The sequence below is a fragment of the Dasypus novemcinctus genome, chromosome 7 (genome assembly GCF_030445035.2).
Source record: "Dasypus novemcinctus isolate mDasNov1 chromosome 7, mDasNov1.1.hap2, whole genome shotgun sequence".
NCBI lineage: Eukaryota > Metazoa > Chordata > Mammalia > Cingulata > Dasypodidae > Dasypus > Dasypus novemcinctus.
In genome coordinates this window covers 48,343,095-48,369,065 of record NC_080679.1, presented here as the reverse complement: position 1 = coordinate 48,369,065, position 25,971 = coordinate 48,343,095, and the positions used below count along the sequence as shown (strand labels likewise).

General features: G+C 41.6%; 1 protein-coding gene across 7 annotated transcripts in view; it reads right to left on the bottom strand.

Annotated features, from left to right (window-relative positions):
• Positions 1-25,171, bottom strand: part of ANKRD44 (ankyrin repeat domain 44) — a 334,769-nt gene extending 309,598 nt beyond the window's left edge. For all 7 annotated transcript variants that reach the window (XM_023591719.3, XM_023591720.3, XM_023591722.3 and 4 more), the window contains exon 1: positions 24,672-25,171. In XM_023591719.3, coding sequence (XP_023447487.1) covers positions 24,672-24,698 — 27 coding nt within the window. In that variant the 5' untranslated portion in view covers positions 24,699-25,171. The remainder of the gene's footprint in view (positions 1-24,671) is intronic.
• Positions 25,172-25,971: the final 800 nt, after the last annotated feature.

Here is a 25,971-nt window from a genome sequence, read left to right as displayed (position 1 = left end):
AAGGGAAAAAGTTTGACAGTGTTCCTTTAATGGAAGAAATATCAGTCAAACTACACCCCATTATATTATCCCTCAAAGTATAGTCAGAAAGTCTACCACCACATAGTTTCCTCATTTTCAAACCCCATCTGCCACTAGATTCCTCAAAAGAAGTGCTAGACTCCCTTATTGTTGGCTAAAGTAAGTGCCCTAAAAAGAAATTTAATGTGAATTACCTAGAGGATGATACCTTATTTAAGGGCTGACAATGGTTTTAATTAAGCTAAGTGACAATCATTTTGCCAAGACAAAAAAGATGAATAGAAAGTTGGACTACTATAGATCTAGAACATTGTCTCTTTGCTAGGTTAAGTGGTACAGGGAAATTAAAATACGTTAGGAATAAACATGCTTTAACAGAATTTATAATATTGCAATATCCACATTTTTTCTAGAGAAAATAAAATATCAGGACTCATATGAACAGGCAAATAACATGTTCAATTGTATAAGATCATCTCAAAATATCTCCAGAGATGGACAGATACCTACATCTAGTGACTATGAATTCATAGAGAGAGCTCACTGTAGTGAAATTCATTTGTAAAGAACACTGAAGATGCAATTCTCCTGCTTTCAGTTGTAAGCACTCTAGGCTCCATGGTGTGGTGGTTGACATTCTTCAACTCCATGTTAGCTGAGTGGGGTAAGTCCAATAAATCAGAGAATAGGAGCTGAAGTCTGTTGAGGCTCAGGGCCTGGCTATCATATTGTCAGTCCAGAGATTCAAATCCCCTAGATATATTTTAAACCCCAGCACCAAACACAATTCCGGTAAAGAAGCATGAAAGGCTTGTGAAAAGAGATCACATCTGAGTCCAGCTCCATCACGCAGAAACACCAGCTCCAAAAAAGGGCCAACCAACATGGCAGTGAACTCCATCTGCCATGACCATAGAACCTGTGGGTCTCTTTAGCCCTCAAAAGAACCAATACCTGGGGTTGTATCTACTTTATCTGTCTCTGGTACTCTGCTCAGGTGTGCATAAGGGCAATCCTTCTGACAACCTCCAGACTCTTTTTTAGAGACTCATAGCCATATAACTCATTTGTCCTTTCCAGTATCCATGTGGAATCTAAGCCCTCTCTTGACATAGATGTGGAATGGACACAACCAAGCCAAGGTCCACAGGAAGGAGGAATACAGTAAGGATTACAGTGGACTTAATGATATTCTATTCATGAACTATTGTGGTTAATAATCGAGAAAATGTGGCATTGGTGTGGAAAAAGTGGCCATGGTGGCTGCTGGGGGCGGGGAATGGGAGGAAGAGATGAGATGTGGAGGCATTTTCGGGGCTTGGAGTTGTCCTGAGTGGTGCTGCAGGGACAATTGCCGGACATTGTATGTCCTCCCATGGCCCACTGGATGGAAAGTGGGAGAGTGTGGGCTATGGTGTGGAACATGGGACATGGGGTGCAGCGATGCCGGGAGATGTACTCACCAGATGCAATGGATGTGTCATGATGATGGGGGAGAGTGTTACTGTGGGGGGAGTGGTGGGGTGGGGGAGGTGGGGGTGAATGGGGACCTCATATTTTTTAAATGTAATATTTTTTTTTAAAATGAATAAATAAAATAAAATAAAATAAAGAACACTGAAGAACTGAACAAAGAGAATGAACAAGGGTCACTGAGGAGTCTGAAAGTATACTGGTATTTCTCTGGGTTTTCTTTGAGTTTTGGTCTGTGATTTTCCAATTATTATCCTTCAGGATGTCCATGTTTAATACACAGGCCCAAACTGCCACACCATGAAAATCAAACAAAAAAGGCCTTTACCCAATCCTTAGAAGGAAAGAAAAAATTAAAATAAAAAAATACATATATATATAGGTTACATTTACTATTTTTCCCCATTAATTTCTCTAAAATCTCAATCACCCACCACCACATGGTTTACCAAGAAATGGTACTTCATTAAGTAAAAATACAGTAAAAAAAAAATATGTGTATATATTTTTTATATGTTGTTTGTACATCTTTGTATTTAAACAAAACTCTAGAAATATGAAATATGATTCAATAAACTATTTTAAACTGTTAAATTTTAAGGTGTGAATACCTGCGCAACTCACAAAAGAAATATATTTTCTGCTAATTAAGCAGGTCCTTTTTCATAAGACAGAAGTAATGATATTCCAATTTTGTGGCACCCTGCAATTTGTACCTCAAAGCCCACCCAGCTAGGAGATTTACCCCCTGAGCAAGTTTGAGTATCACTCCCTCCACTCAGGTGGAATCCTACAACACATTCTGCAGGAAGTGATGAAAAGTCAAGTAGTTTGTTTACACAAGGCCTATGATCCCTGGTGAGTCACATTGCAAAATGTCCATCAACCAGTTCCATAAACCCTTCCACTGCAGGAATGTGGCTGGGGTGGTGGCAGCCAAGAGATAGTCAATCAAGTATAAGTCTGATACCATAAAATGCCACTGGTGATACCCGAGCCCCCTGCTCTTCTAGGTTCTGATCTACACTCCACAGGTTGCCATGGATTCACATGACGAAACAGGTTCAAAGTGTGAGGAGACATGGGTAAAAGCAACATGCCAAATTCTGGGAAATATTCTAGTTGGACGTTGGACTTCAATGCTTGGTCTAAGGGGGGTAATGACTCTTACTACTTTCTCATAAACATGTTAAGTAGACTGTTACTTTCTCAAGAAGCGAAATCCTTCTGTGGCTTTCTGACTTACTTCCATAACCCAGGGCCTCATAAGCTATTAACAGCCAAGTGTCACAATCCTAAAGACTTGGCCTATTTGATAGACTTAGGCATGTCACCCATTACAAGTTCCTGCAAAATAAACCCTAATTGAACAGACTACAAAAAACAAAAGGAAAGAAAACAGGTAACCCCATTGTGGCTGGCAGAGAACCTGAGCTTAAAGAGATTAATAAAATGATAAGGTGTCAGATTCTGGAAAGAAAAAGAAAAGAAAAAAAGAATATATTTCTGTATGGTCATCTCTGGGAACCATCTGCAGAAACCAAACCTGCTAGCTATATCACTGGGTACCAATAGAAGTATTTCATCCATTTCTTTGCCAACATTCACCAAATGCCTGAGTCCAGAGCTAAATTGGGGTATCTGATAATTCAACCACCTCAATGTATAAAGTAAAAAGGGGCAAACTGGCCAATTTGGCAGAAGCAATAAAACTCCTCCATTTGACCACTGCAGCTGATAGGCTGACCTAGTTATTTGCTGTTTCTCAATGAGGATTCTCCAAGCACTATTAAAGTATGTTATCTTCCTCAAACCTCTTTTGCCTCAATAAATTTCAATTTCACCTTACAGTAAAATTGAGCATATTTCCCTTTAATACCGATACTCTTCATTTGAAAGCAATCTTTTTTTATTTAACCCAAAGATCTCACTAATATTATCAAAATGGCAACCAAATTTGGCTTAACAATCCTTCACGGAGTTCCTAAACACATAAATAATTTATCTCTACCTCCTCCACCTTGAATTTTTTTAATGTTTCTTCTCTTTACTTCTCCCAGAAATATTAAAAATCACCTGATTTGGTGATTGGTTTCTATTCAAACTGCCAGAAAAAAAAAAAAAAGGAACAAGTAAGCTTGAAAACACCACAGAATGGAAAACCTGTAAGATTCCTCAGAGTTCCAGAATTCTTTTATCTCATTAGAACCCTTTTTTAAAAAGAATCTCTATACCTACTAGATCCTCTGAGTAATACAATCTAGCTGATAAAATGGGCAAAAAGAGTTGAGGAAGAGGTTAAATCTCCTATAGCCAGAAAAGGAAAAGTGTCAGAAAAAGCAGCCGAGCTGTAAGGCGGGCTTTGTGACGTCACCAAGTACTTGGCAGAGAAGACCCATGTTTCTGTTTGGTCTAGAGATGAGCAAGGAGGAACCCGCAACACCAGTCATCAGGCACTGCACAGAAAAGCCAAACAAATCCACTGAACATACATACAAAGCCATACAACTTTCTAAATTTTATATCAATATATTTCACCTTGTTTTTATAAAGTAAGTACCCAGAAATAATAACTATTTTCAACTTAGGAAACTGTGGGCCTTCTTAGCTTACTCAGGAATTGACCAACAAACCAAAGCAGCTGTCAGGTGTGCTTCCTCAAGCAGCTAGTTTGCCCAGTAATCAGTTATAAAAGCAGGATCAGGATCTTCAAATATGAGAAAGTAGCTTTCAAATACATCAAATTCTAATTTAACTTTAATATCTAATGAGAAACACCATTACTTATACTCTGTTATTCAATCAGTTGCACCAAGTGGAAAATAAGAAGGCACATACAGAGACCTGATTCAACATACCTTAGAGGCTGGATCGATTTAAAAGATTTTTAAAATGAGAAAATGTGTGAAGACCTATTACAGTTTCCCTCTACCTTACCTTCAAAAGTTTTAACATGTTAGTCTGGCTTGCAAAGGCTATCTCTACTGCTAGATGGGAGTGGTCCACTGTGTCTATCATTCACACATGAGGTGACCTGGTGACCCACACTTGGCCAACTGATGGGACTCTGGAGGGTAGGAGTGCGGGCTGTTCCCCAGGGGGATACCAGTCCTTTCTGAGTGGACTCTTTAGAGCAGAGGGCTTCATGGTAGAGGACATGAGATTCACGGACATGGATTGTTGGGTGAGAATTAAGTTCTAAATCTCAGCTTCCGTAGTATGTATACTTTCCTCAGGTGTTTCTACCCGCGGTTGAGGAGACACATTGCTGCTTTTTTCACACTTTCCCTTTCACCATCTCCCTGCTCCCCTCTGAACAAAAGGACAACTCACCTCTCGCCCATACTGATTCTGACTGAGGGAACTGCCCTCAAAAGGGTGAAGACATCAGGTTGCCAAGGAAAGGGATGGTTCAAATTACTGGGGGTCAGAAGAATCTTCTTTAATACCACCTATGTCATCCTATCAATAAGTTATGTTCTCCAGAGAAACACGAACTAATTGTAAAAAAGAAAGAAAGCCCCATCAAGAGATCAAGAAAGGCACACCTGAGGGAAGCAGATTTGGCTCAATGGATAGAGTGTCTGCCTACCACACGGGAGTCCAAGGTTCAAACCCAGGGCCTCCTGACCTGTGTGGTGAGCTGGACCATGCGCGGTGCTGATGTGCGCAAGGGGTGCTGTGCCACGCAGGGGTGTCCCCCACATAGGGGAGCCCCACGCACAAGGAGTGCGCCCAGTAAAGAGAGCTGCCCAGCACGAAAGAGATTCCAGCCTGCCCAAGAGTGGCACTGCACACACGGAGAGCTGACACAGCAAGATGATGTAGCAAAGAGAGACACAGATTCCTGGTGCCGCTGACAAGAATGCAAGTGGACACAGAAAAACACACAGCGAATTAACACAGAGAGCAGACAACTGGGGGAAGGGATGGGGAAGGGGAGAGAAATAAATAAAAAATAAATAAAAAAAAAAATGCACACCAGAAAAGAATGTTTTACTTTGCATGTTTAATAATCATTTATCAAATTTTGCAATATATTTGTGTTTTGATCAACTGTTTGTTAATAATTATAAAAATAAAGTCAATCCAGAAATAACACTTAGCACCTTGTGATCATTTTTTATTGCAGAATAATATAGGATAATCAGGGTTTTTTAATTTTAAAAAAGAGTATGATATTTGGATACAATTCTGCACGCAGAAGTGGAATGAAAGTATGAGTTCAAGAAGAAACAGGAACAGTGTAAAATTTCCAACTCGTAAAAAATCATTGGCTCACATATTTTTTAAGTGATGATGGAGCGCACCAAATCTGATAGCATTTAAATTCCATTCTATAAATTTTAAAGTGTTATAATGTGATAATTTCAAAAGTCAACATTTACATTTTGCCAGGTATTACATCCTTTGCATTATTCTAACCTTATAATGAAAAACTGTGTCAACCTGAAAAAATGTGCAAGATGACCCACAGTTTGTCAACATCTTCTGGAGGTGGAAAAGAAGGGCTAAAAACGTTGCCGCTGTTACTGGTGAGCACCACTAGATGTCCCAGCTTGATCCTCCGTTCAGTTCACCCAGGCTCAGTGGTGAGAATCAGACTCTCCCCTTTGGACTCAGCCAAGCTAGACACTTTAAACCAAGAACCCACATTAACAGTGACTTCCTGTACAAGTCTTTAAAGGGCTGTCCCAATTATAGCCTGTCGAAAAGCCTGAGAATACCAAAAAATGATCAACAAACATTTAATCCTGTATTATTTCCTTGATTTTAATAAGGGTTGGGGATCAGGGAGAAGGCTGGCTTCAGATCTGTTCACATCACGACACACTGAGCTATCAGTGACACATTTCTTGATTTTACCTATTTAACAATGCACCAAGAAAAAATGCACAAAAAAATGCGGCAATATTTCCCACCTTCAATCCTTTCACTAGAGCTACTCACATAATAAAAAAAATTCATCATCTCCTGCCCTTCCTCCTACCCCAATTCATTCTGTGGTAAAAATTCCAGAAGAAAAAAGGTAAATCAGTAAGGAATTATGAAGGATGGGGGAGGGGTCTTGTAAACAAGGCAACAGAGAAGGCACTAGATCATTTGTTAATTCATTCAACAGTTACTGCTAATCCATTACCAGGGTAACCAGAGCCCAATATGCTAAAAAGTAGGGGTGCAAACATTTTCCCCTAGAAAAGAAGAACAAATGAATAGTTTTTTTCAAGTCTTCCCAAGTCACACACTAATCAAAGGACTAAAAATGGACTAAAACCAGAAGTGAGAGGCTCAACAAAGAAACTCGCCCCCTTCCATGTAAGAAGGAAAATGAAACTACTCATTAAGTGCATCTGCATTTAGACATGTCTAAAGATTAGGCAGTTTGGTGACAAACATCCCCTTCAGATGGTAAATCCAGATACTTATCACGAAATTCTGAAAAGAAAACAAAGCCCCAATGGAGGCATTTGGGGGGTGGAGGCATGAGAAAGTCATAGTGTTTCAGGACAATTACCAATTACAAGTGTTTTCAAACAAGAATGAAGTTCCACAGTCTTCTGTACATCACAAAGTTCTTCACCCAAATGGGAACAAGGACATAATATTCTTTTGGCTCTGTACACAATGGGTTCACACTTCTAGACCATCCTAGAAGTGGTGATGTGGCCTCATCTGGATAATGCGGATGATATGATGCTGGGACCACATAGTAATTACCAGCCGGCAGCCTTCTCTACTCCATCACAGGATGTTTAGACGGTGTTTCAGGCTGTAGCCTAAGTATAACTGTAGAGATGACATGTGATTTTACATGTGCTGCTTAAGAATAGGACAGGCAAATGCAATGTACCTCAGACTGAGCTGGGAAAAACAACAGCTCTACCCCATCAGAGGCTGCAAACTAGATAATCAGCCTCAGTGTTTCCTCATGAAAAATGGGAATTCAGTGTTTGCCTCTTGCCTGGTGAAAGAATGTAATGACATTGTTCAGAAAATGTCTGAAGCCCTCCGAGAGCTTAGATACTCAGTCACTGTCACTGCTGTGACGTTATATGGATTTCTTTACAAATCTTTAACAACAGAGTGCCTTCAGTTTTCATTCTTTCTCTCTGGAGGAGAGATGAAAGATGACATGTGTTGATTGCCTCCCTTCTGCCCCTCACTAACAGTTTAAAGTGCCCATCTTCTTTCAAGATCAAAAGGAGGGAAACGGACTTGGCCCAGTGGTTAGGGCATCCATCTACCACATGGGAGGTCTGCGGTTTAAACCCCGGGCCTCCTTGACCCGTGTGGAGCTGGCCCATGCGCAGTGCTGATGCGCGCAAGGAGTGCCCTGCCACGCAGTGGTGTCCCCCGCGTAGGGGAGCCCCACGCGCAAGAAGTGCACCCATAAGGAGAGCCGCCCAGTGCAAAAGAAAGTGCAGCCTGCCCAGGAATGGCGCCGCCCACGCTTCCCATGCCACTGATGACAACAGAAGTGGACAAAGAAACAAGACGCAGCAAATAGACACAGAGAACAGACAACTGGGGGAGGGGAGGAATTAAATAAATAAATAAATCTTTAAAAAAAAAAAAGATCAAAAGGAACTCCAGGGCTAGAAGGAGGTTTATAATACCTCAAATAACTCTGGAAGTACAAGGGCAAGAGGCAGAGTCCCTTTCTAGTTATAATTAATTGAACACTGGAAACCACACACACATGCTCACTAGAAGTCAAAACTCGCACAGAAATGACCAGATTTAGCTTCAGAAAGAAACTTCCAGAATAATAAGAAATGTTAGATAAGCAGACACTGTTAACATTTATTTTTAATCTTATAATTTCCATTTGTAATAATCAACTGTACCTTTAAAATGTGTTTAAAATTGGTTTCCATAAAATTAAAGCCATTTTCATTCCCTTGTTAATTCTGAGTCTCTCTTCACAGCACACAATGGGATATACAAATATTAAAATTTCCATTTCACTCTCAGATATAAAGGTAAAGTTCTCCTTCCCCATCGTGGTTCTCGGAGAGCATCAAAAGTACATTTTCACTGTTTGAGTCCACATCTGGAGGTTAAAAAATCCAGTTTAAAAGGCAAATGTTTTAAAATATAAACATATGGCTTCCTTCTCCACAGTGTTTCCTAGAAAGAGAAAGAAGTCTGAGTACAAACTACAGTATTCTTTAAAAAGGATTTTTTTTTTTAATTAAAAGCATACCAAGAAAGCTAACTGAGCTTCTACTTTCTCCTGGAAAAAATAATAAAAGCAGAATTCCTATCTCAATCTAACTAAATCTAGATCTAAGAGCAACCTAAGTAAAACTAAGGCTATATGAATATAGTAGTCAATTTCTGAAGAGTATGCTCCCAAGTCTGTCCTCAGGTTAAAGTAGCATTGGCAAATGTTTTCTGTAAAGGGCCAGATAGTAAATGACTATGCTTGTGAGCTGATAAACCCAAAATAATAACAAGGCCTAGAGCAACTTTGTGCCTGGGAATTTCCTTCTGTCAGCCTTCATGTTACTCAAATGTGGCCAGTCTCGAAGCCAAACTCAGCATGTAAATGCAATGCCTTCCCCCCAGCGTGGGACATGACACCCGGGGATGAGCCTCCCTGGCAACGAGGGACCACTACCAACTACCAACTGATGATGCAACTGGAAAATGACCTTATACGGAAGGTTCAATGCGGATCAGCAGAATATCCATGTCTACATAAAATACCATGACTTTAAAATGCTGTTTGACCTAAAGTACGGGGGAAATGGAAAGGAGAAATGAGTTTATATGGCTACGAGTTTCTAAAAAAGAGTCTGGAGGCTGGCAGAAGGTTTGCCCTCATGCACAACTGAGCAGAGTCAGAGAGACAGATAAAGCAGATACAACCCCCAGATATTGGTTCCTTTGAGGGCTAAAGAGACCCATGGGAGTTATGGTCATGGCCGATGGGGTTAACTACCAGGGCAGATGGCCCCTCTTTGGAAATGGTGTTTATGTGTGATGAATCTGGACTCAGATGGGATCTCCCTTCATAAGACTTTCATGCTAATGTGCTGGAGGTGCAGTTAATGTTGGGGTTTAAGATATATTTAGGGGATTTGAATCTCTGGACTGACAATGTGATAGCCAGATCCTGAGCCTCAACAGACTCCAGCACCTACAATCTGATTTATTGGACTTACCACACTCAGCTAAGATGGAGGTGAAGAAGGACAACCACCACACCATGGAGCCTAGAGTGATTACAACTGAAAATGGGAGGATTGCATCCAGCATCCAGGTGGAATCTGAGCCTCCTCTTGACATAAAGGTGCAATGGACACAACCAATCCAGTGTCCACATAGAAGAGGTGGCATTGGATTGGGAAAAGTGGACATAATGGACAAAGGGTATGGGGAAAGGCAGGAAGAGATGAGAGGTGGAGGCGTCTTCGGGACATGGAGCTGCCCTGGATGGTGCTTCAGAGGTAATCACCGGACATTGTAAATCCTCACAGGGCCTACATGATGGAATAGAGGAGAGTATGGGCCATGATGTGAACCAATGTATATGAGGTGCAGAGGTGCCCAAAGATGTACTTACCAAATCCAATGGATGTGTCATGATGATGGGAACGAGTGTTGTTGGGGGGGGGGGGAGAGGGGGGGTGGGGGGGTGGGGTTGAATGGGACCTCACATATATATTTTTAATGTAATATTATTACAAAGTCAATAAAAAATAAAAAAATTAAAAAAAAAAAAAAAAAAAAAAGGGCCAGATAGTAAATATTTTCAGCTTTGTCAGCTGTATAGGTTCTGTCCCAACTCCTCAATTCTGCCTGGGTAGCACCAAAGCAGCCACAAACAGTATGAAAACGAACACATGTGGTTGTGCTCTCAATACAACTTTATTTACAGACACTGAAATTTGAGTTTCATATAATTTTCACATGTCACAAAAAAACATTTTAAAATGTAAAACCTAGTCATGGCTCAAAGACCATAAAAAATTAGGCAATGGGCCAGATTTGGCCTGCAGGCATTACTTTACCAACTCCCAACCTAGAGACATGGAAAACTGGAGCAGCTGCAACAAGATCATCTAAGGCTACATCCTCATCTCTGAGAGGAAACTGAGGCCCAGAATGGTGTAATGGCTGGGCAGGGTCTCACAGCCAATGCATGGCAGAAATGGAGTTTTAAAAAACTACCTTTAGATCTCTGGAAACGCTCTTCAGAAAGCAGTGGTAAATAGATGTCTTCTTGAGTTCAGCTGACAAGGACAGGCTATGGAATACCTCTGACCAGAATCATCACTGGAACCTAGTTGCTATTCGTAAGAGCCCTCCGTGTAAAATGTATTATCTTCTGGTCACTGCGTTGTTTCTGAAGGCTCCAAATCTGTATGAGGACCCTGTAGATGGGCCAGATAACCCATCAGCATGATTCCTGCCAGCTTCTAGGCTCCGCAGCTCTGGTCATTCCTTTTGCAGCTCTAAATAACAACCTCCACTTTGGTTACACCGGTCTGAGAACTCCAACGAGTAAGTATCAGTGTTGCTGAAGAGCAGCGAACAATGTTAGAAATGATCTCAAAGAGCAAATTATACCAGGTGATGACCAAGTTAGCTTAAAGTTCAAGAACATCTCTAATACTTCAGAAACTAACATGGTCACCTCATTTCTAGTTCATTCCCTCTTTTCTATTGTTTTTCTCCTCCTATTTTTCTTTCTTTATTACACATTTTTTGGGTACCAATTCTCATTTTGATTTTCCCATGATCCTTTTTTTCTGCCCTTCATCTTAACTGGGTATAACCTCAAACTGAAACACATTTTTAGAATTAAAACACATATTTGGGGGAAGTGGATTTGACTCAACGGGTAGAGCGTCTGCCTACCACACGGGAGGTCCAGGGTTCAAACCCAGGGCCTCCTGACCCATGTGGTGAGATGGCCCACGTGCAGTGCTGATGTGAGCAAGGAGTGCCATGCCACTCAGGGATGTCCCCCACATGGGGGAGCCCCACACTCAAGGAGTGCGCCCCGTAAGGAGAGCCACCCAGTGCGGAGAAAAAAAGGTGTAGTCTGCCCAGGAATGGCACCACACACACAGAGAGCTGACGCAGCAGGATGATGCAACAAAAGAGACACAGATTGCCGGTGCCACTGACAAGAATACAAGTAGACACAGAAGAACACACAGAGAATGGACACAAGAGAACAGACCACTGGGGAGGGAGGGCAGGCGGGGAAGGGGAGAGAAATAAATAAAAAATTTTAAAAATTAAAAAAACACATATTTGTATCCAATAATGTTTAACTTACCTCCTCTTTAATAGCATTTTGTATTGCTAAAAAAAAAATCCAAACTAAAGTGATTTTTTTACAGTGGCTTTACCCTTCATCTGACTTTTTAAATCTTTTTTTTTCCCAGAGAAAACTATGGCTCTCCACCCTGTAATATATTCATTCATGATTTAAAATTTTGTATTAATGTTTTCCAGAAATTCTGCCCAATGATCTTTTATGAAGATTGCTCTATCAACTATTTTGCTTTCACACACTTCCTCAAAAGGATACAGTTTTATACTTCTGTGAAGAGGAAGTGGCACTAATTTTCAAAGTTCTTTTTTTTTTTAAAGATTTATTTATTTATTTATTTATTTATTTCCCCTCCTCCCCCACCCCGGTTGTCTGTTCTCTGTGTCTGTTTGCTGCGTCTTGTTTCTTTGTCCACTTCTGTTGTTGTCAGCTTCTGTTTTCAGCGGCACAGGAATCCATGTCTCTTTTTGTTGCGTCATCTTGTTGTTGTGTCAGCTCTCTGTGTGGGTGGCGCCATTCTTAGGCAGGCTGCACTTTCTTTCACACTGGGCAGCTCTCCTTACAGGGTGCACTCTTTTCGCGTGGGGCTCCCCTACACAAGGTCACCCCTGCGTGGCAGGGCACTCCTTGCGTGCATCAGCACTGTGCGTGGGCCAGCTCCTCACGGGTCAAGGAGGCCCGGGGTTTGAACCGCGGACCTCCCATGTGGTAGACGGACGTCATAACTACTGGTCTAAGTCTGCCGCCTCAAAGTTCTTTCTTGACAACTCAAATTAGGAACAATTGAAAACTCCGAATTTTTTCAATACACATTTACTCTCATGGATCTAAATAAATATACGACTCTTCAGTCAAATAAACTAAGTTGATTGAAATATTAAAACAAAAATGAAAGAAAAATTTATACTTCCTAAAGTTGTAGGAATGTTACACTTCAAACCTAAGTATGGAGATTTCACACAAAAATGAAAGTCAGAAACACTTTCTACCAATGTTACTAAAGTTATTGAGAGAGAAGACCAGAAAAACGCCATAAATTTTAAAAATAAAACATAACTAAAATATTCTCATAGAGCTGAAATGGACCCTAGAGAACTAGTCTAACCCTTTAATTTGACAAGTGATGAACATGCCAAAGAAGTGAAAGGACTGCTATTTATTGAGTACTTACATAGGCCACTTGCTATACAAAGATTTTTCTCACCTGATTGTCACAGCTTCCCCATAGAGTAAGTAGTATTATACCCATTTTACAATCGAGGAATGTTGTGTCTCAGGAAAGCTGGCACAGCTGGGGGAGCAGAGCTGTGCCTATAGCCCAGGTGTCTGGACATGGAGTTCAGTATTACCCTGGCTATGCTACTCCAATATAATATTTGTGGAAATTGCTCAGAGAGAGGCCACAATATTTCAAACCATTATAAATATACTAATTACAGTAGCTTGAAAACTTGTTACAATACTCTTTACTAAAGAACAGAACTCCTTAAAAGAGATTCTTTCTTCTTGGGCTGCTATGAAAAGGAGCATTAACAATTAAACATTGCACTTGCCCCATAAGCCCTAAGACACAATTATACTGAGGCTCCAAAATACCAAATACTCTAGTCACTTGGCCTTTAAATTACTCACAACAGTATCATCTATACTCAAGGTGCAGTTCGACATTTCTTAAACTTCTAGTCTATTCTTAAATCTGGACTCTATTAAGAAAGATATGAAAAAAGAAAATAAAAAGGGATATGGAAGGATTTTCACACTTGTAGGACTAAACTAAAATATTTCAGCATTCCCAAAGCAATGCTGAAATCATTGACAGCAACAACCAAAACCCACTTCCTGATCAGGTAAGAAAAGAGGTGTCACAATGAGTGTCATTAAAACTGAAACCTCCTAACTGCTCTTCATCTTGAAAAAGGATAGTTAAATAGAAACATAGTTTAAAAGTTAATGAAACAAAGTGATCTTGCCAACTATAGTATCTAAATTCCCCTCCAAATTTTTTATTCTGAAATAAGGACAAACCAAATCCAGGTCTTCCTAAAAGCACATAAGATGTGACTTTCAGGCAGATGCTCAAGTATCTTACTAGGGTTATGAGGGAAACTTAAACTAGGTTAATAGATGAGTGACCCTCACAACTAACTCACAAGCATATTTCTGGAGCAACAAAACTAGCAGAACTATGTGCTTTATTTGACAATAATAACAAAGGATTCGAACAACTTTACGGAAGACATTCTATCAAGTGAGAGTGGGAGGTTTTAAAAGGGCACAAAGTGAGCAGGAAAACATAAAAAGAGAGAGAGCGAGAAAGAGAGAAACAGCTTCCAAAGAGTGAGTCACTTAAATATTTAGGTGCCCCGGGCTAACACCAAGGTTCTGTGGTTTTGTTTCTTGTTTTGTAAGATATAAGGACTCTCTTTTCAAACATAACCACAATAACATATTCACACTTTAAATAACCAAATACATTCAATGTCCTCATTTGTCTTATAGAATTGAATGTTTTTCGTTTGTTAGAATCAGAATCCAAATCTATCCACTACAATTAGTTTATATATGTTTTAATTCTCTTTTAATCTATATATTTTCCCCTTCATCTCTATTTTTTTTTAACTTGGTTTTTAAAGATTGGGCTCATTTTTTCCTGTAGGTTTCCTGGATTTTGTAAAGCAGTTTTTTAAAAAAAAAGGAATTTTTATAAGGTTAAAAACCGGTTTCTCCAGACCAGCTACACAATCCCATCAATGTCCTTCACCATGAAAACCAACCAGGCCCTTTCAAAGAACCGTGATACTCCAGGATACATATTTGTCCACAAAATGCTGCTATGACAAATAACTTATGCAACAATCTATCCAAGCAGGGGCGGTATCATAGAGACAGAGGACAACTTACCTAATGCTTCAATACTTTTAGGAACAAGGTGGGGGTTCAAATTTATTTTTAATGATTATGCCAATGCTGCAAATGGAAACAATGAGTTCTGCCCAGACACAAAGGATTAATTCACGTCTCCAGGAGAGGATATGCACTAAGTACCAGAAGAACTCAAGTGAGACAATTTTGTTAATATACAAACACCTCTCCTGCCAAGTTCTGATGCTGGATATTTCTTTTCTTACCTCTTCTTCCCGCCTAACATGAACTCCATGCTTCAGTAAATCCACAGTTCCCAGGTTACCTAATAAATATCAAGAGGGTCACTCACCTGGCTTGACTTCCACACCCATCTGCTGCCTTGGCCTCTCCCTTCCTCAAGGGCCAGTTGGACTTGCACCAGGTCCCACAAGCCTTTCTTAATGACTCCACCCACCCCTGGACTCCTGTAGTCTAACCTGTGCCATACCTGGCTTGGTAGCCGATTCATATGCCACATGTAAATATTTATTGAGGGCCTTCTATGCACAAGGCAATCTACCTCATCAATATCATCTCCCAAACTAGACTGTAAGCGCCATGAGGAAAAGGGTCTCCTTGATACTGTGCTTATCTCAGGCCAGAAGCACACTGGCCAAGAGTATGTACCACAGAGTCAAGCATGCCCAGATGTAAATTCTAGAGACTCCTGACCATGAATAAATTACTTAACCTCTCAGTCCTCATTTTCCTCATCTGTAAAATGGAACAAAAGCAGCCACAAGCCCATAGGGATGCTGTTAGGATTATATCATGCAGAGCAGGATAATTGTCTTGTCTCCTTTCCAATTCTGGTTGCAAGAACTGTCTGGTTTCTATGTGTTTAATTGTACCTGTTCTTATCCTTTCTGGAAAGAAGGGGAGCATAGGACCCCTGCAGAGTCACTGCCTTGTGGGCAAAGCTCATCAAATACTCACTGCCTGCTTGAGTGCACAAAGTATTGTCATGGTGAGAGTGTCCCTTCCATAATATTTAGGGTCAACATTTCCCTTCTACAAGTATCACCCTGATACTTCCTCTGTGAAGAAATGGAACTAGCTCAAAACTAAATAAACCTGTTCACCACCATCTCCCACACAAAAAGCCTAATTTAAAAAGAGGAGAAGCATAAACAGAAATGATGACAACCTGTGATCTTTTGTCTTTTGATGAGGCATAAAAATTTCTCTGAGTTTTGTTTGAATGGAAATCCAATATCCCAGTGTAGAGGTGGCAGATGTTTACAGAATGTCTTCTGATTTTTTTTTGTTTGGGGCGCCACACAACTGAAAAAAAGCTTGAACATTACACACATAAACACACATCCATACACAGATATTTATTTCATTCATTTAGCAAATACATATTGAGCACTATGTCCCTCACACTGATTTAAATACTGAAGACACAAGAGTGAATGAAATAACCTACCAAAAAAAATATTTGGCCTGTTTTCCATGTCCCTCCAACCATAAGTTTTTTATTTACAAAAAAAAAAAAGTAAAATGTATGGTATGATGAAGATATATACTATGGAAAAAAATAAAACAAGGAAGGAGAGCAGAAAATGTGAGGTTGGATATTTTTAATAGAGTGGTCAGAAAATCCCTCACTGAGAAGATAACATTTGAATACCCTGAAGGGCAGGTGTGAGGGTCAGCCAGGCAGCTATCCGAGGAAGTGCTTTCACAGGTGTTAGGAACAAGGAGGTCCTGAGGCAGAAGCATACCTGATGTGTTCCCTGAGCAGTGAGGCCAGTATGGCTGGAGCCACGGGAGCCAAGAAAAGAACAAGAAGAGATAAGGCCAGACAGGTATGGGCTGGGGGCAGGGAGGTGAGTGTGACCTGGTGGGTCACTAAATGACTTTACTTAAACCCTGTATGAGATTGGAGGGTTTTGAACGAAAAATAACATGATCTGAGCTACATCGTTTTGAGGGCTATGTTGAGCGTAGAGTGAAAAGAGAAGGGTCAGATGTATGGGGACCAATTAGAAGGCAGCTACAATAATCCAGGTGATGGGTTGGCCAGATGGTAAAAAGTGGAAAGTAGAGCCAAAAGGATTATGTTATACTAGTATATAATATGTATTGAAAAATATATAAAAAATAAAAATTTTCAAGGGTTGTTTTAAAAAAAATTTTTTAATTGAAAGTGATTTAAAGGGAATGTCTAAGGTTACATATATTACTAAAAGGAAAACTAAAAATGTAACATCGAACTACATAGCACAGTAAAACCACATGTAAAATGAGTATGGGTAAAATTGCATATATAAGATTGTTTTTCTTTGAAGCTGAATAAATGCATGCTAAATCTACAAAATGTTAATATCAGACAAAAAAACATTATGCTAAGTGAAAGAAAACAGATGTAAAGTACTACATATTGTATGATTCCATTTATATAAAATGTAAATATAAATCAATTTATAAAGTGAAATTAGATTAGTGGTTATGTAGGGCTGGGGAAGGAATGCTAAGGGGTGTGGAGATTTTCTTTTTGGTGTAATGAAATTGTTCCAAAATTTCTGTGGTGATGAATGCATAACACAGTGATTATACTAAAAGCCTTTGATTATACACTTTGGATAAATTGTATGATATGTAAATATATCTCAATAAAACTGCTTAATAAATAGATAAATTGTATATGAATAGCCAGAAATCGTAGCTATGTATTTCAGGAAAAACACGGGGAGATTGAGAGGTGATGGATTTTCTTGTTTGTTGTTTTTTATTATTATTATTGATATAATGAAAATGCTCTAATAATGATTGAAGTGATGAATGCCCAACTATGTGGTTATACTAAATAGCACTGATTGTACATTTTGGATGTACTGTATCCTTTATTAACATGTATCAATACAATTGATTTGTTTAAAAAATTTATATATGAATTCTGCTATTTTCTTTCCCAGACTGAAACTCAATAAACCATCTCGCTCACCCGTGAGGTGCATATACTGTCCATTTTTGAAGGCCACTGTTCAGCAATGGTTGGTTGGTTGACTTGTCCCAGTAACCTGAATTTCTGTCTGGCTTTCTATCTTTATACTTCTCCTTTGCTCACTATCCATCTGCCAATCTTAGATACCAAGTCTCCACAAGAGAATGAACCAAATAAATGCTGGAGCTGGTAACTGCGTGAAGGAATTTTCTTTCCTCTTTGAGAAAGTTTGTGATCACTCTGTCAACTGCACCCAATTTGGGGAGCCAACAGCTGAAAAACAGATTTGTTAGACCCAGATGCTATTCCATGAAACAATGTTGTGCCAAGGACAACCCAGGGAATTTGCTAAAGCCATACCGCTGAGGAAGGATACAGTGGGCGACAGTTCACAACAGACAAACATGAGGTCTGCAAGGTTTGCTCCCCATGCCCTACAAGAGGTTCAAAGGGCCACACTGAGAACAGCCCTGGGGGTCCATGTGCTCAATCCCAGGCTCCTGGAGTGCATTCCAACTTCCACCAGAAGCTTTGTGCTGCCCAGAGAAAGGTCACCGACTCTGCATCACATGTAACAATGTCTTAGAGAACCCAGAAGATGACTACTTGGGGAAATGACTCCTGACCCTTAGGCAAAACTCAGGGTGTGTTTCTCAGACCTGGTTAATTCCAAAGCTGCCAACACCACACTGGGGGAAATTAAAAGTTCATATAAGGTGGATATTTTTTGAAACCAGATTCAATGAGTTGAGAGCAGACATACTGAGTTACCTGGGGCACTCTCTAAAGGTTACAGTGTGAAAGAATTTAGAAAGAATTCTCTACCCACACACCCCCATTTTATAGACCAAGAAACTAAGGCCAGGACTTGTCCAAAACCACACAACCAATTAGTAGAAGAACCATGTGAGGAATCAAGGTCTTCTGATTCATCTAGTGTTCTTTTAAAGTAAGCTAAAGCAAAACAAAAGTAATTTCATGTTAAAACTTTTAGAGATAGATTAGAATTATGACTTTTACTTTGCACATTTAGGCTTCAGATCATTTCTGGAAACTCTTTACTTTTACTAGGAGCTCTGGAGGCTCCCCTGGGGATAAAAATGGTCTTATGGTATTAAAGATACCTTAGAAAGTTATATTGTGATGCTTATGACTCACTGGGGTGGGAAAGGGGGGAGCTACAGGCCCATGAAAACGAAGTACAAACAAGCATTGGCTTTGTAAAGCCTGAAATAGCCCAAAGGTGGACTATATAATTCCTATTTGTTTAGCTCAGTTAGTGGAATATAATATAAATTTACAGTTTTCAAAAACTGTACCAAAAAATTACAGGTATAATAATTAAAAAACTAGATTCATAAATTGTTAATTTCAGCCTCTTAGACTACCAACTTTTTTATAAGCATGAAAACTGATAAGGGAAAATACCTGCTCTCCCAGATGCTGATGGTTGCTAGAAGACCAATCAGATGTTGGTAAAGGTTAATAAAGGGACGTGGATAATCTATAAAATGAAGCGGTGAAATCCAATCCTAAATCATTGGTATTGGTCAGAACTCTCTTCTGTAATCTGATGTAAACTGTTTGACTTTGCTTCCCGGAAAATCAAATTAGATATGTGTGAGATGGAAGACATTTTCCAACTCTGGACTTGCACAAGGTCATAAAACAATCTTTGTAATCCTTGCCCCAGTGTTGACCTGACTCAAAACACAATTACTAGTCTATTAGTGCATGGCCACTGTCAAACCCGAGATGAGCAACACAGAGTCCATGTAGTGTGCCCATACATCTAGCCTTACCTGGGACAGTCCTGGTTCATACCTGCTGCCCCAGCTTGATAATTAATACTACTTCCTTTCACTCTCAAAAGTGCCTGGGTTTGGAAATACATATATATATATTTATATACATATATATAGTCATCCTAATTTTATGTAACTCCTAATTAGGTACAAACATTTATAAATGTTTGTTTGCTTTGTTGAGCATTGTATAGGGAGAAAAACAATGAACCAGTCACTAACAGTCTTCTCATACAAAAGGGCTTTCAAATTATACTAAAGCCAAATAATCTTTGGAAGGGCCTCAAGGACCACTGCTCCAGCCAGTCTGTTCTCTATATTGAGCTTCCTTACGGAATTTTGGGGGGAGGGGTGGGGGAAAGAGTGCCACAGTTTAAACAAGTTTGAATACCACAGGATTATCAGATCTCTACAGCTCATGTTTAATTTCAAATTATTTCATGTTATACTTCTACAATTCTCTTTCCAGTTTCCATTAATTTAGCCTATAAAATTCTATGCGATAGTGTTAAAATATAAATCCTTTTAAAGAATGTTTCAGTGCTGTTTCTAGTAGAAACAATTGGGCCTTGTCAAATTTATATTTATGTTCTGTTTAGAGGAAAAGAGGAAGTAAAAGTTGAAATTTAGAAAGAAAAAAAAAAGGTTCACTTAACGCAGGGCCAGACCTTCTGGGCTGTGCTGGACTATGCTAGAACAGTCATTTATCTGAGAGAGGCATAAATTCAGAGTATTTGGAAGAGTCACTGGTCTAGAGAATAGAGATCAGCTGAATGTGCAAAAGGAAGAACTGATACTATCATCAAGATTAGTTTTGTCTGAGAATCAGGATTTCAGATGATTTTAGCTCTTTTTCTTTTTGTTTACCTAGCTTTCTACAGTGATGGTAGTTTATTTTGTTGTATAAAAAGTAGCCAGGAAAAAAAAAATCACAAAGCTACCAACATGTCATTTAGCAGGGTGTGGAGGTAAAGAAGCTGATAGGAAAAGTCAGGTGCAAGCCAGGCAGGGGCAGAGGCTTCAGAAATGGGTCTGGTCCCAAGAGGTAGGAGGAATGCAAGCAGGGCTGCCCACCCAATGACCCCCTCCTAAGAGCAGGCATCCATAAGCCTTACAGCTGCACTATTCTTTAAACTACTATAAGTATATAGCCTTGTGGTCAGAGCCCCACCTTTGCATTCAGACTGCCAGGGTAGGACAACAGGCTCTATCACTGGGTGTGTGACCTTGAACAAGTCAATTAGCCTCTCTACTCCTGTTTCCTATCTATAAAATAGGAATCACAGCACCGCCTACTGCTAGTGTGTTTGTGAGGGTTAAGAGAGATGATTCACAGCAAGGGCTGGGCATACACTAAGAGCAAAATAAATGTAAGCCATTATTGGCCCTCTGCCATAAAATACCAGCCCACAAGTGCACTCCCAAAACCATGTAGCTGGGTTACAAAATTATCAGAAAGGTCCAAAGAGTAAAGTCTCTCTTTTCCCTTCTTCTCTACCAACAACTTGATGGGAGTACAGTGCTTGATTTAAAGCCCAGTGCTTTGGGAGCAAAGAAAGGACAAGGGTGGTCCCATTAAATATGCAACATGTCCTAAGACTCCATGATGTGGGCTAGAAGTCCAGCTTTCAAAGTTAAAGAATTTCTAATCTTTTGCCACTGACAGAGCTGCCAGCTACTGCCTTTGGCAAGGAAGTAGGTGACTCAAGTGCTGAACTAGGATTTGGCAAGGGCATACCAAACCAGAAGGCCTCGAGGCAGGAAGCTCCAAAAAAGGGCCACCTGCTGAAATATTTTGTCTATAGGCAGCCATAGAGATGGAGGTAATGTTTGGCTATCATTAGCAAATTCGGATAACAACAGTGGACACTTCAAATGTTCAACAGAACTTACAATTCTGGCTTTTTATAACTTCAAAATACTTTTTTTCCCACACTGAAGATATGATCACACACTTAAAATCACTGCAGTGACTTAACTACATGATATAAACAACACCAAAAAAAAAAAAAAAAGTTCAATGTCAAATGAAATTACAAAGGGTTCCATGGCTATCTTGAGCCAAAATGCACTACATTTGTATGTAATCCATTTTCTCTCCCAAACTTAAAATTACCTCACTTTACCAAAGATTTAAACCTCCTGACATCTATCTATGAGGAAATAATTAGATTGTTATACTAATTCCATAGATGAGTGTGTTCTGTTCTGCATAGGGTGACCAACTCATCCTGGTTTTACCTGGAACTTTCTTGGTTTTAGCCCTGAAAGTCCCATGTCCTGGGAAATCCCTCAGTCCTGGGCAAACTAGGACAGCTGGTCCTTCTAACGCTGCAAGAAAAATGATGTGTGTCATGTAAAAAGGAAAAGAGAAAACACACAGCCACAAATGCAGAAGTGTAAATGCCAAGCTAGTTTGTTTGTAGCAAAAACTCCTAGTTCCTTTTCATAGTAAGAAAACACTGAAAGCTATACCAGGCTCTCCCTTTCCCCTTTCTTTTTATCCTCCCAAAATAGAATTAGGAAAAGGCATTTTCCCTTTTTTGCAAGATTGAGAGGTCAGTGTAGGACTGACTCCTGAAGTAGTGATTACCATCACCCAACAAGCTCCTGCACCCAGCTTTAGCAGAACCGGAAATATCATCTTCCACTCTTTACTATCGGCATGTTTAGAGGCAAATGAAGACAACTTGTGATTCAGGTAATCAACAGCAAGAAGATGTCCTCAAGCCAAAAATCAAAGAGCCTGGGCAAAAATCAAGATTCATCTCAGAAACAGGGCATTAAACAAATGAAGAAGAAATTAAAAAGGATTCTTTTACAAAGAGCTAAATGGAGAACTAGGCACTCCCTCTACAAACTAAGGCAAGAATTCCAAGCAGGCTGTTCTCTACCCACAATGACGGAGCAAACCTCTTCTGGCAGAAATTTAAGTAAGAAGTTTTTAAGCCTCCACTGAGGTTAAGAACTAGCTTCTAAGAATTTAGAATTTCAAACTGAAAAGGTAAGTCTATATAAGGCAAGAAAGTCCACACACTTCCTGCACCTAAAGCCACACAGAAACCTTGTTGCTCACACTCGGCCCAGAACCCCTCCCCACTCAGTCCCCTCTGGCTTTGCCCCAAGATAAGCTGGCAACTTTTAGATGCTCTCAAATCCTGGAACTTGTTAGGGGCTTTTTATGCATCAAGAGGTGAAACTAAATAAAGGTTGTACAATTCTTGCTTTTTTCCAGAGTAATCTAGTTTGTGGAGGTATGTATTAGAAACATGTTTAAACATCTTTGAAAATCCTACTCTGATAAGTCCTGAAAACTAACTTCCTTTCTTTCTAAGATCAAGTAATATATTTCCCATCAGTGTTGATCTTGACTTGGGAAAGCATGCCTTCTTGTCAGGCTTTCAACATATCCAGGGAGGAGACAGAAGGGTCTTACGAACTCTAGTCCAAAGCACAAAAGTCTGGAAGATGAGACAAGACCTAGCCCAGCTCTACAGGACAATTACTGTGCTCCTTGAGGAAAGCAAGCTTCACTTTTCCAGATCTCAGTTTCTTCATTTGAAAAATGAAGGGTTTGGGCTAGTACATCTTTAGCATGATTTAAACTCTGAAATTCTATGTGAAATTCTTTCATATATGTGATAATAAAAATAACATCTATTTGAAGCACATTTTTAACTTTGAAGATATGGGTATTTAACAGATAAGTATAGTCATGTGTATAAGCAAAGATAACAGGACCAAGCCAGACTAAAGCTGGCAGATTTAAAACAAGCAAATGTCAACAGTTGGTGAAGTATGTGACCAAAAAGTTGGGGGAATCCTAATATCAACTTATCAACACGTTTAAATGCTTTAGAACCAATGGGAACAAGTAAATTCACGGTAAATTACCAGCTGCTTTGCCTGCTAAATTTGACAATAATATGGCTTTTAATTCAGTGACTGGCTTGCCTCCCTCCACAACAGTCTGTAAATACTTAGGCAAAGCAAACCAAAAATTTGAATCTAGAAGAATCTAAGAGAACAAATCATTGCAAAACATTAGGGTAAATGCATTTAAGTTGCAAGATGTTGTCTGGACACTAACCACATGCAATCCACTACATAAGTTTGAGATGTTTGATGATCCCAGGGGCTTGCCTCTCCGCCTACCAGAACCCCAAAAACAGTGTTCATTTTGCTGTACATGAATAAAGGGTAGGGGAAGATAAGGAAGCTTTCTTTTCTTTTTTCGTAGAAGGACCTCAAAAGTTTTGTCATGCAACTTGGGCGTCCCTGTCAATTTCCTTTTAGCAGAGTCAGCAAAGGTGGGGTGCTTCCATATCACAGACTTGCCCCAAAAGGAAGGGCCCAGGTTGAGCGAACCCCACCTCTGCAAGCCAGGAGGCCAGAGTTGCCCAGTGTCTCAGCAAGGAAAGCAACAAAGCTGATGGACACCGGCAGAGGGGTGGCCCATCGCCTGCTAGTAGAGCCCCCGGTCGGTCTTCATCTCCTTCCTCTCCGGCAGAGACTGGCCAGAGCCAAGAGCGCCGTCTCCGGGGGTCCCCGTCCCGCACACACGCACACACCCACACACACGCGCGCGCACACGTCCCCGCAGCTCTGGGTTGCTAAAGAGGAAGTCAGGCTGTCATGTCAAACGGATGAAGACAACCCGACCACACATGCGACGCGGACTGGGCCAGTCTCCTGTTTGGCTCCGGGACAGGTCCCAGGCAGTGGTCCTTGCTCCCTCTGCCTCTCCCTTCCTCCTCCCGGCTGCGGGGACGAGCCTCCCCACGGCAGGCACCGACTGGCGGAGTCCCGGCTGCGGAGCACAGTAGGAGCCCGAGTAGCACCTCGAGCCTCTCCTCCCTCTCCTCCCCAGCCGAGGCCCGCGTACAGCATCCCCCTCCCCAAGCACACCCTCCGCGCAACCCCGCGCGCCGCACACCCGCGCCCTGGCTGTGCCCCGCCTGCCGAGCCCGTTCCCCAGCCCGCGAGCGCACGGCGGGCGCCCGAACCCAGCGCGCAGTTCCGATCGCCCAGGGTGGGGAGCCGCACAGGGGAGGAGAGGCGCCGCCGCCCGGTTTCGGAGACAGCCCGCGGCCGCACACACTCCTCCGCTCAGCCCCAAGTAAACAGCTCACGGCCCGCACCCCGCCGCGCCCCCATCCCCCCAGCCGGGACTCCGCGCCGCCCCCACCCGCGGGTCCCGCGGGTCCGCGCCCGCGCTGCCTACCTGGTCGGTGAGTTTGAGCACTGCCATTCTTCCGCTCCTTCGCGCGCACACACATACAGGTCCCGGGTCCGGAGATGGCAAGCCGGGCGCCGGGGAAGCGGAAGGGATTGCCAGGGGAAGGGAAACAAATCTGGCTCCCGAATTTGACAGCCCACCCCCTGCTCCTCCTCCGCCGCCGCCTCCTCCCGCCGAGAGGCTGACACTGGCTAGTGGTGTTTGCAGCCGAGCCCGCCCGCCTTTATACAGGAAGTACCGGCTGCTGCCAGCCCGGCCGCCACTGACATCACCGCGCTCTGGGCCGCTCGCGGCCGCGCCGGCCGGGCCGACGCTGCCTCCTGCTGCCCGCGGCCGCGCCTCGCAGCCCGCGGGCCCTGAGGGTCGCCCGCACCCGCTCGCGCTCGCGTGGGGCCAGGCTGCCTCCTAGCTTTCCGCACCTGCACCCTGCGCCCCCGGGAGCCGGGCCCGGGCCCAGAGGTCGCCTTGGTGGTTCCCAGCGTCCCGGGGCGCGCACGGTTAGAAGCGCCTCCCACAGCGACCTGGGGCTGGCGGGGTCCCTCCAGACGGGCAAAGCCCGTGCGGACACCACCTAGGGACAGAAATGCTGCCTCTCACACGTCACCAACTTTAACCTGGGCCTCTCCCCCTTATGCCGGAATCAGATTGTACCAGCACTCCAAATTACCCCACCTCCAGTCAGGGCCCCAATTTCGGTGCTCTCTCTGTGTGATGCTCAAAGGCTCAGGACGCGTAATTCTTTAGCGAGTAAGTGAGCTGTGCTGTATTTCTCAAATACTTGGATCGGGAGGTGCAGAGGCCCTGGCTTTTCACCTCGTTCTCCAACCACCTTCCAGCTAGACACACACGCCCACCATTGTTAAGGTCAGACATCCTTGATTTTGTTTTTTTGCGGAATAGAGGTGGAATGAAGTTATTGGAGAAGAAAAAGGGATATACATTACTGCATTGATGGAGTTTTTAAGTTTTTCCACCAGTCCTGACAAACGTTTCCACAAAGTCCAAAGTTACCATGCTCTTAAACCTATACCAGACTTAGCAGTCAAACAAATGAAATGGCAGTAGGCATGATCATAGTAAGTGTTGATACATCTGGAATTTGAAGCAAATATTTATTTGTTCAACAATGTACTGAATGCCTAGCTTGTGCCTGGTACTAGGTACTGGCTAAGCACAGGAAGAAATGGGGAGCATAACTAGGCAAGGTACCTAGTCTCAGGGGGTGCCCAGCATAAACCCCATGGTTGCACTAATAAATGTAACTACAAGCTGAGAAAAAATATTT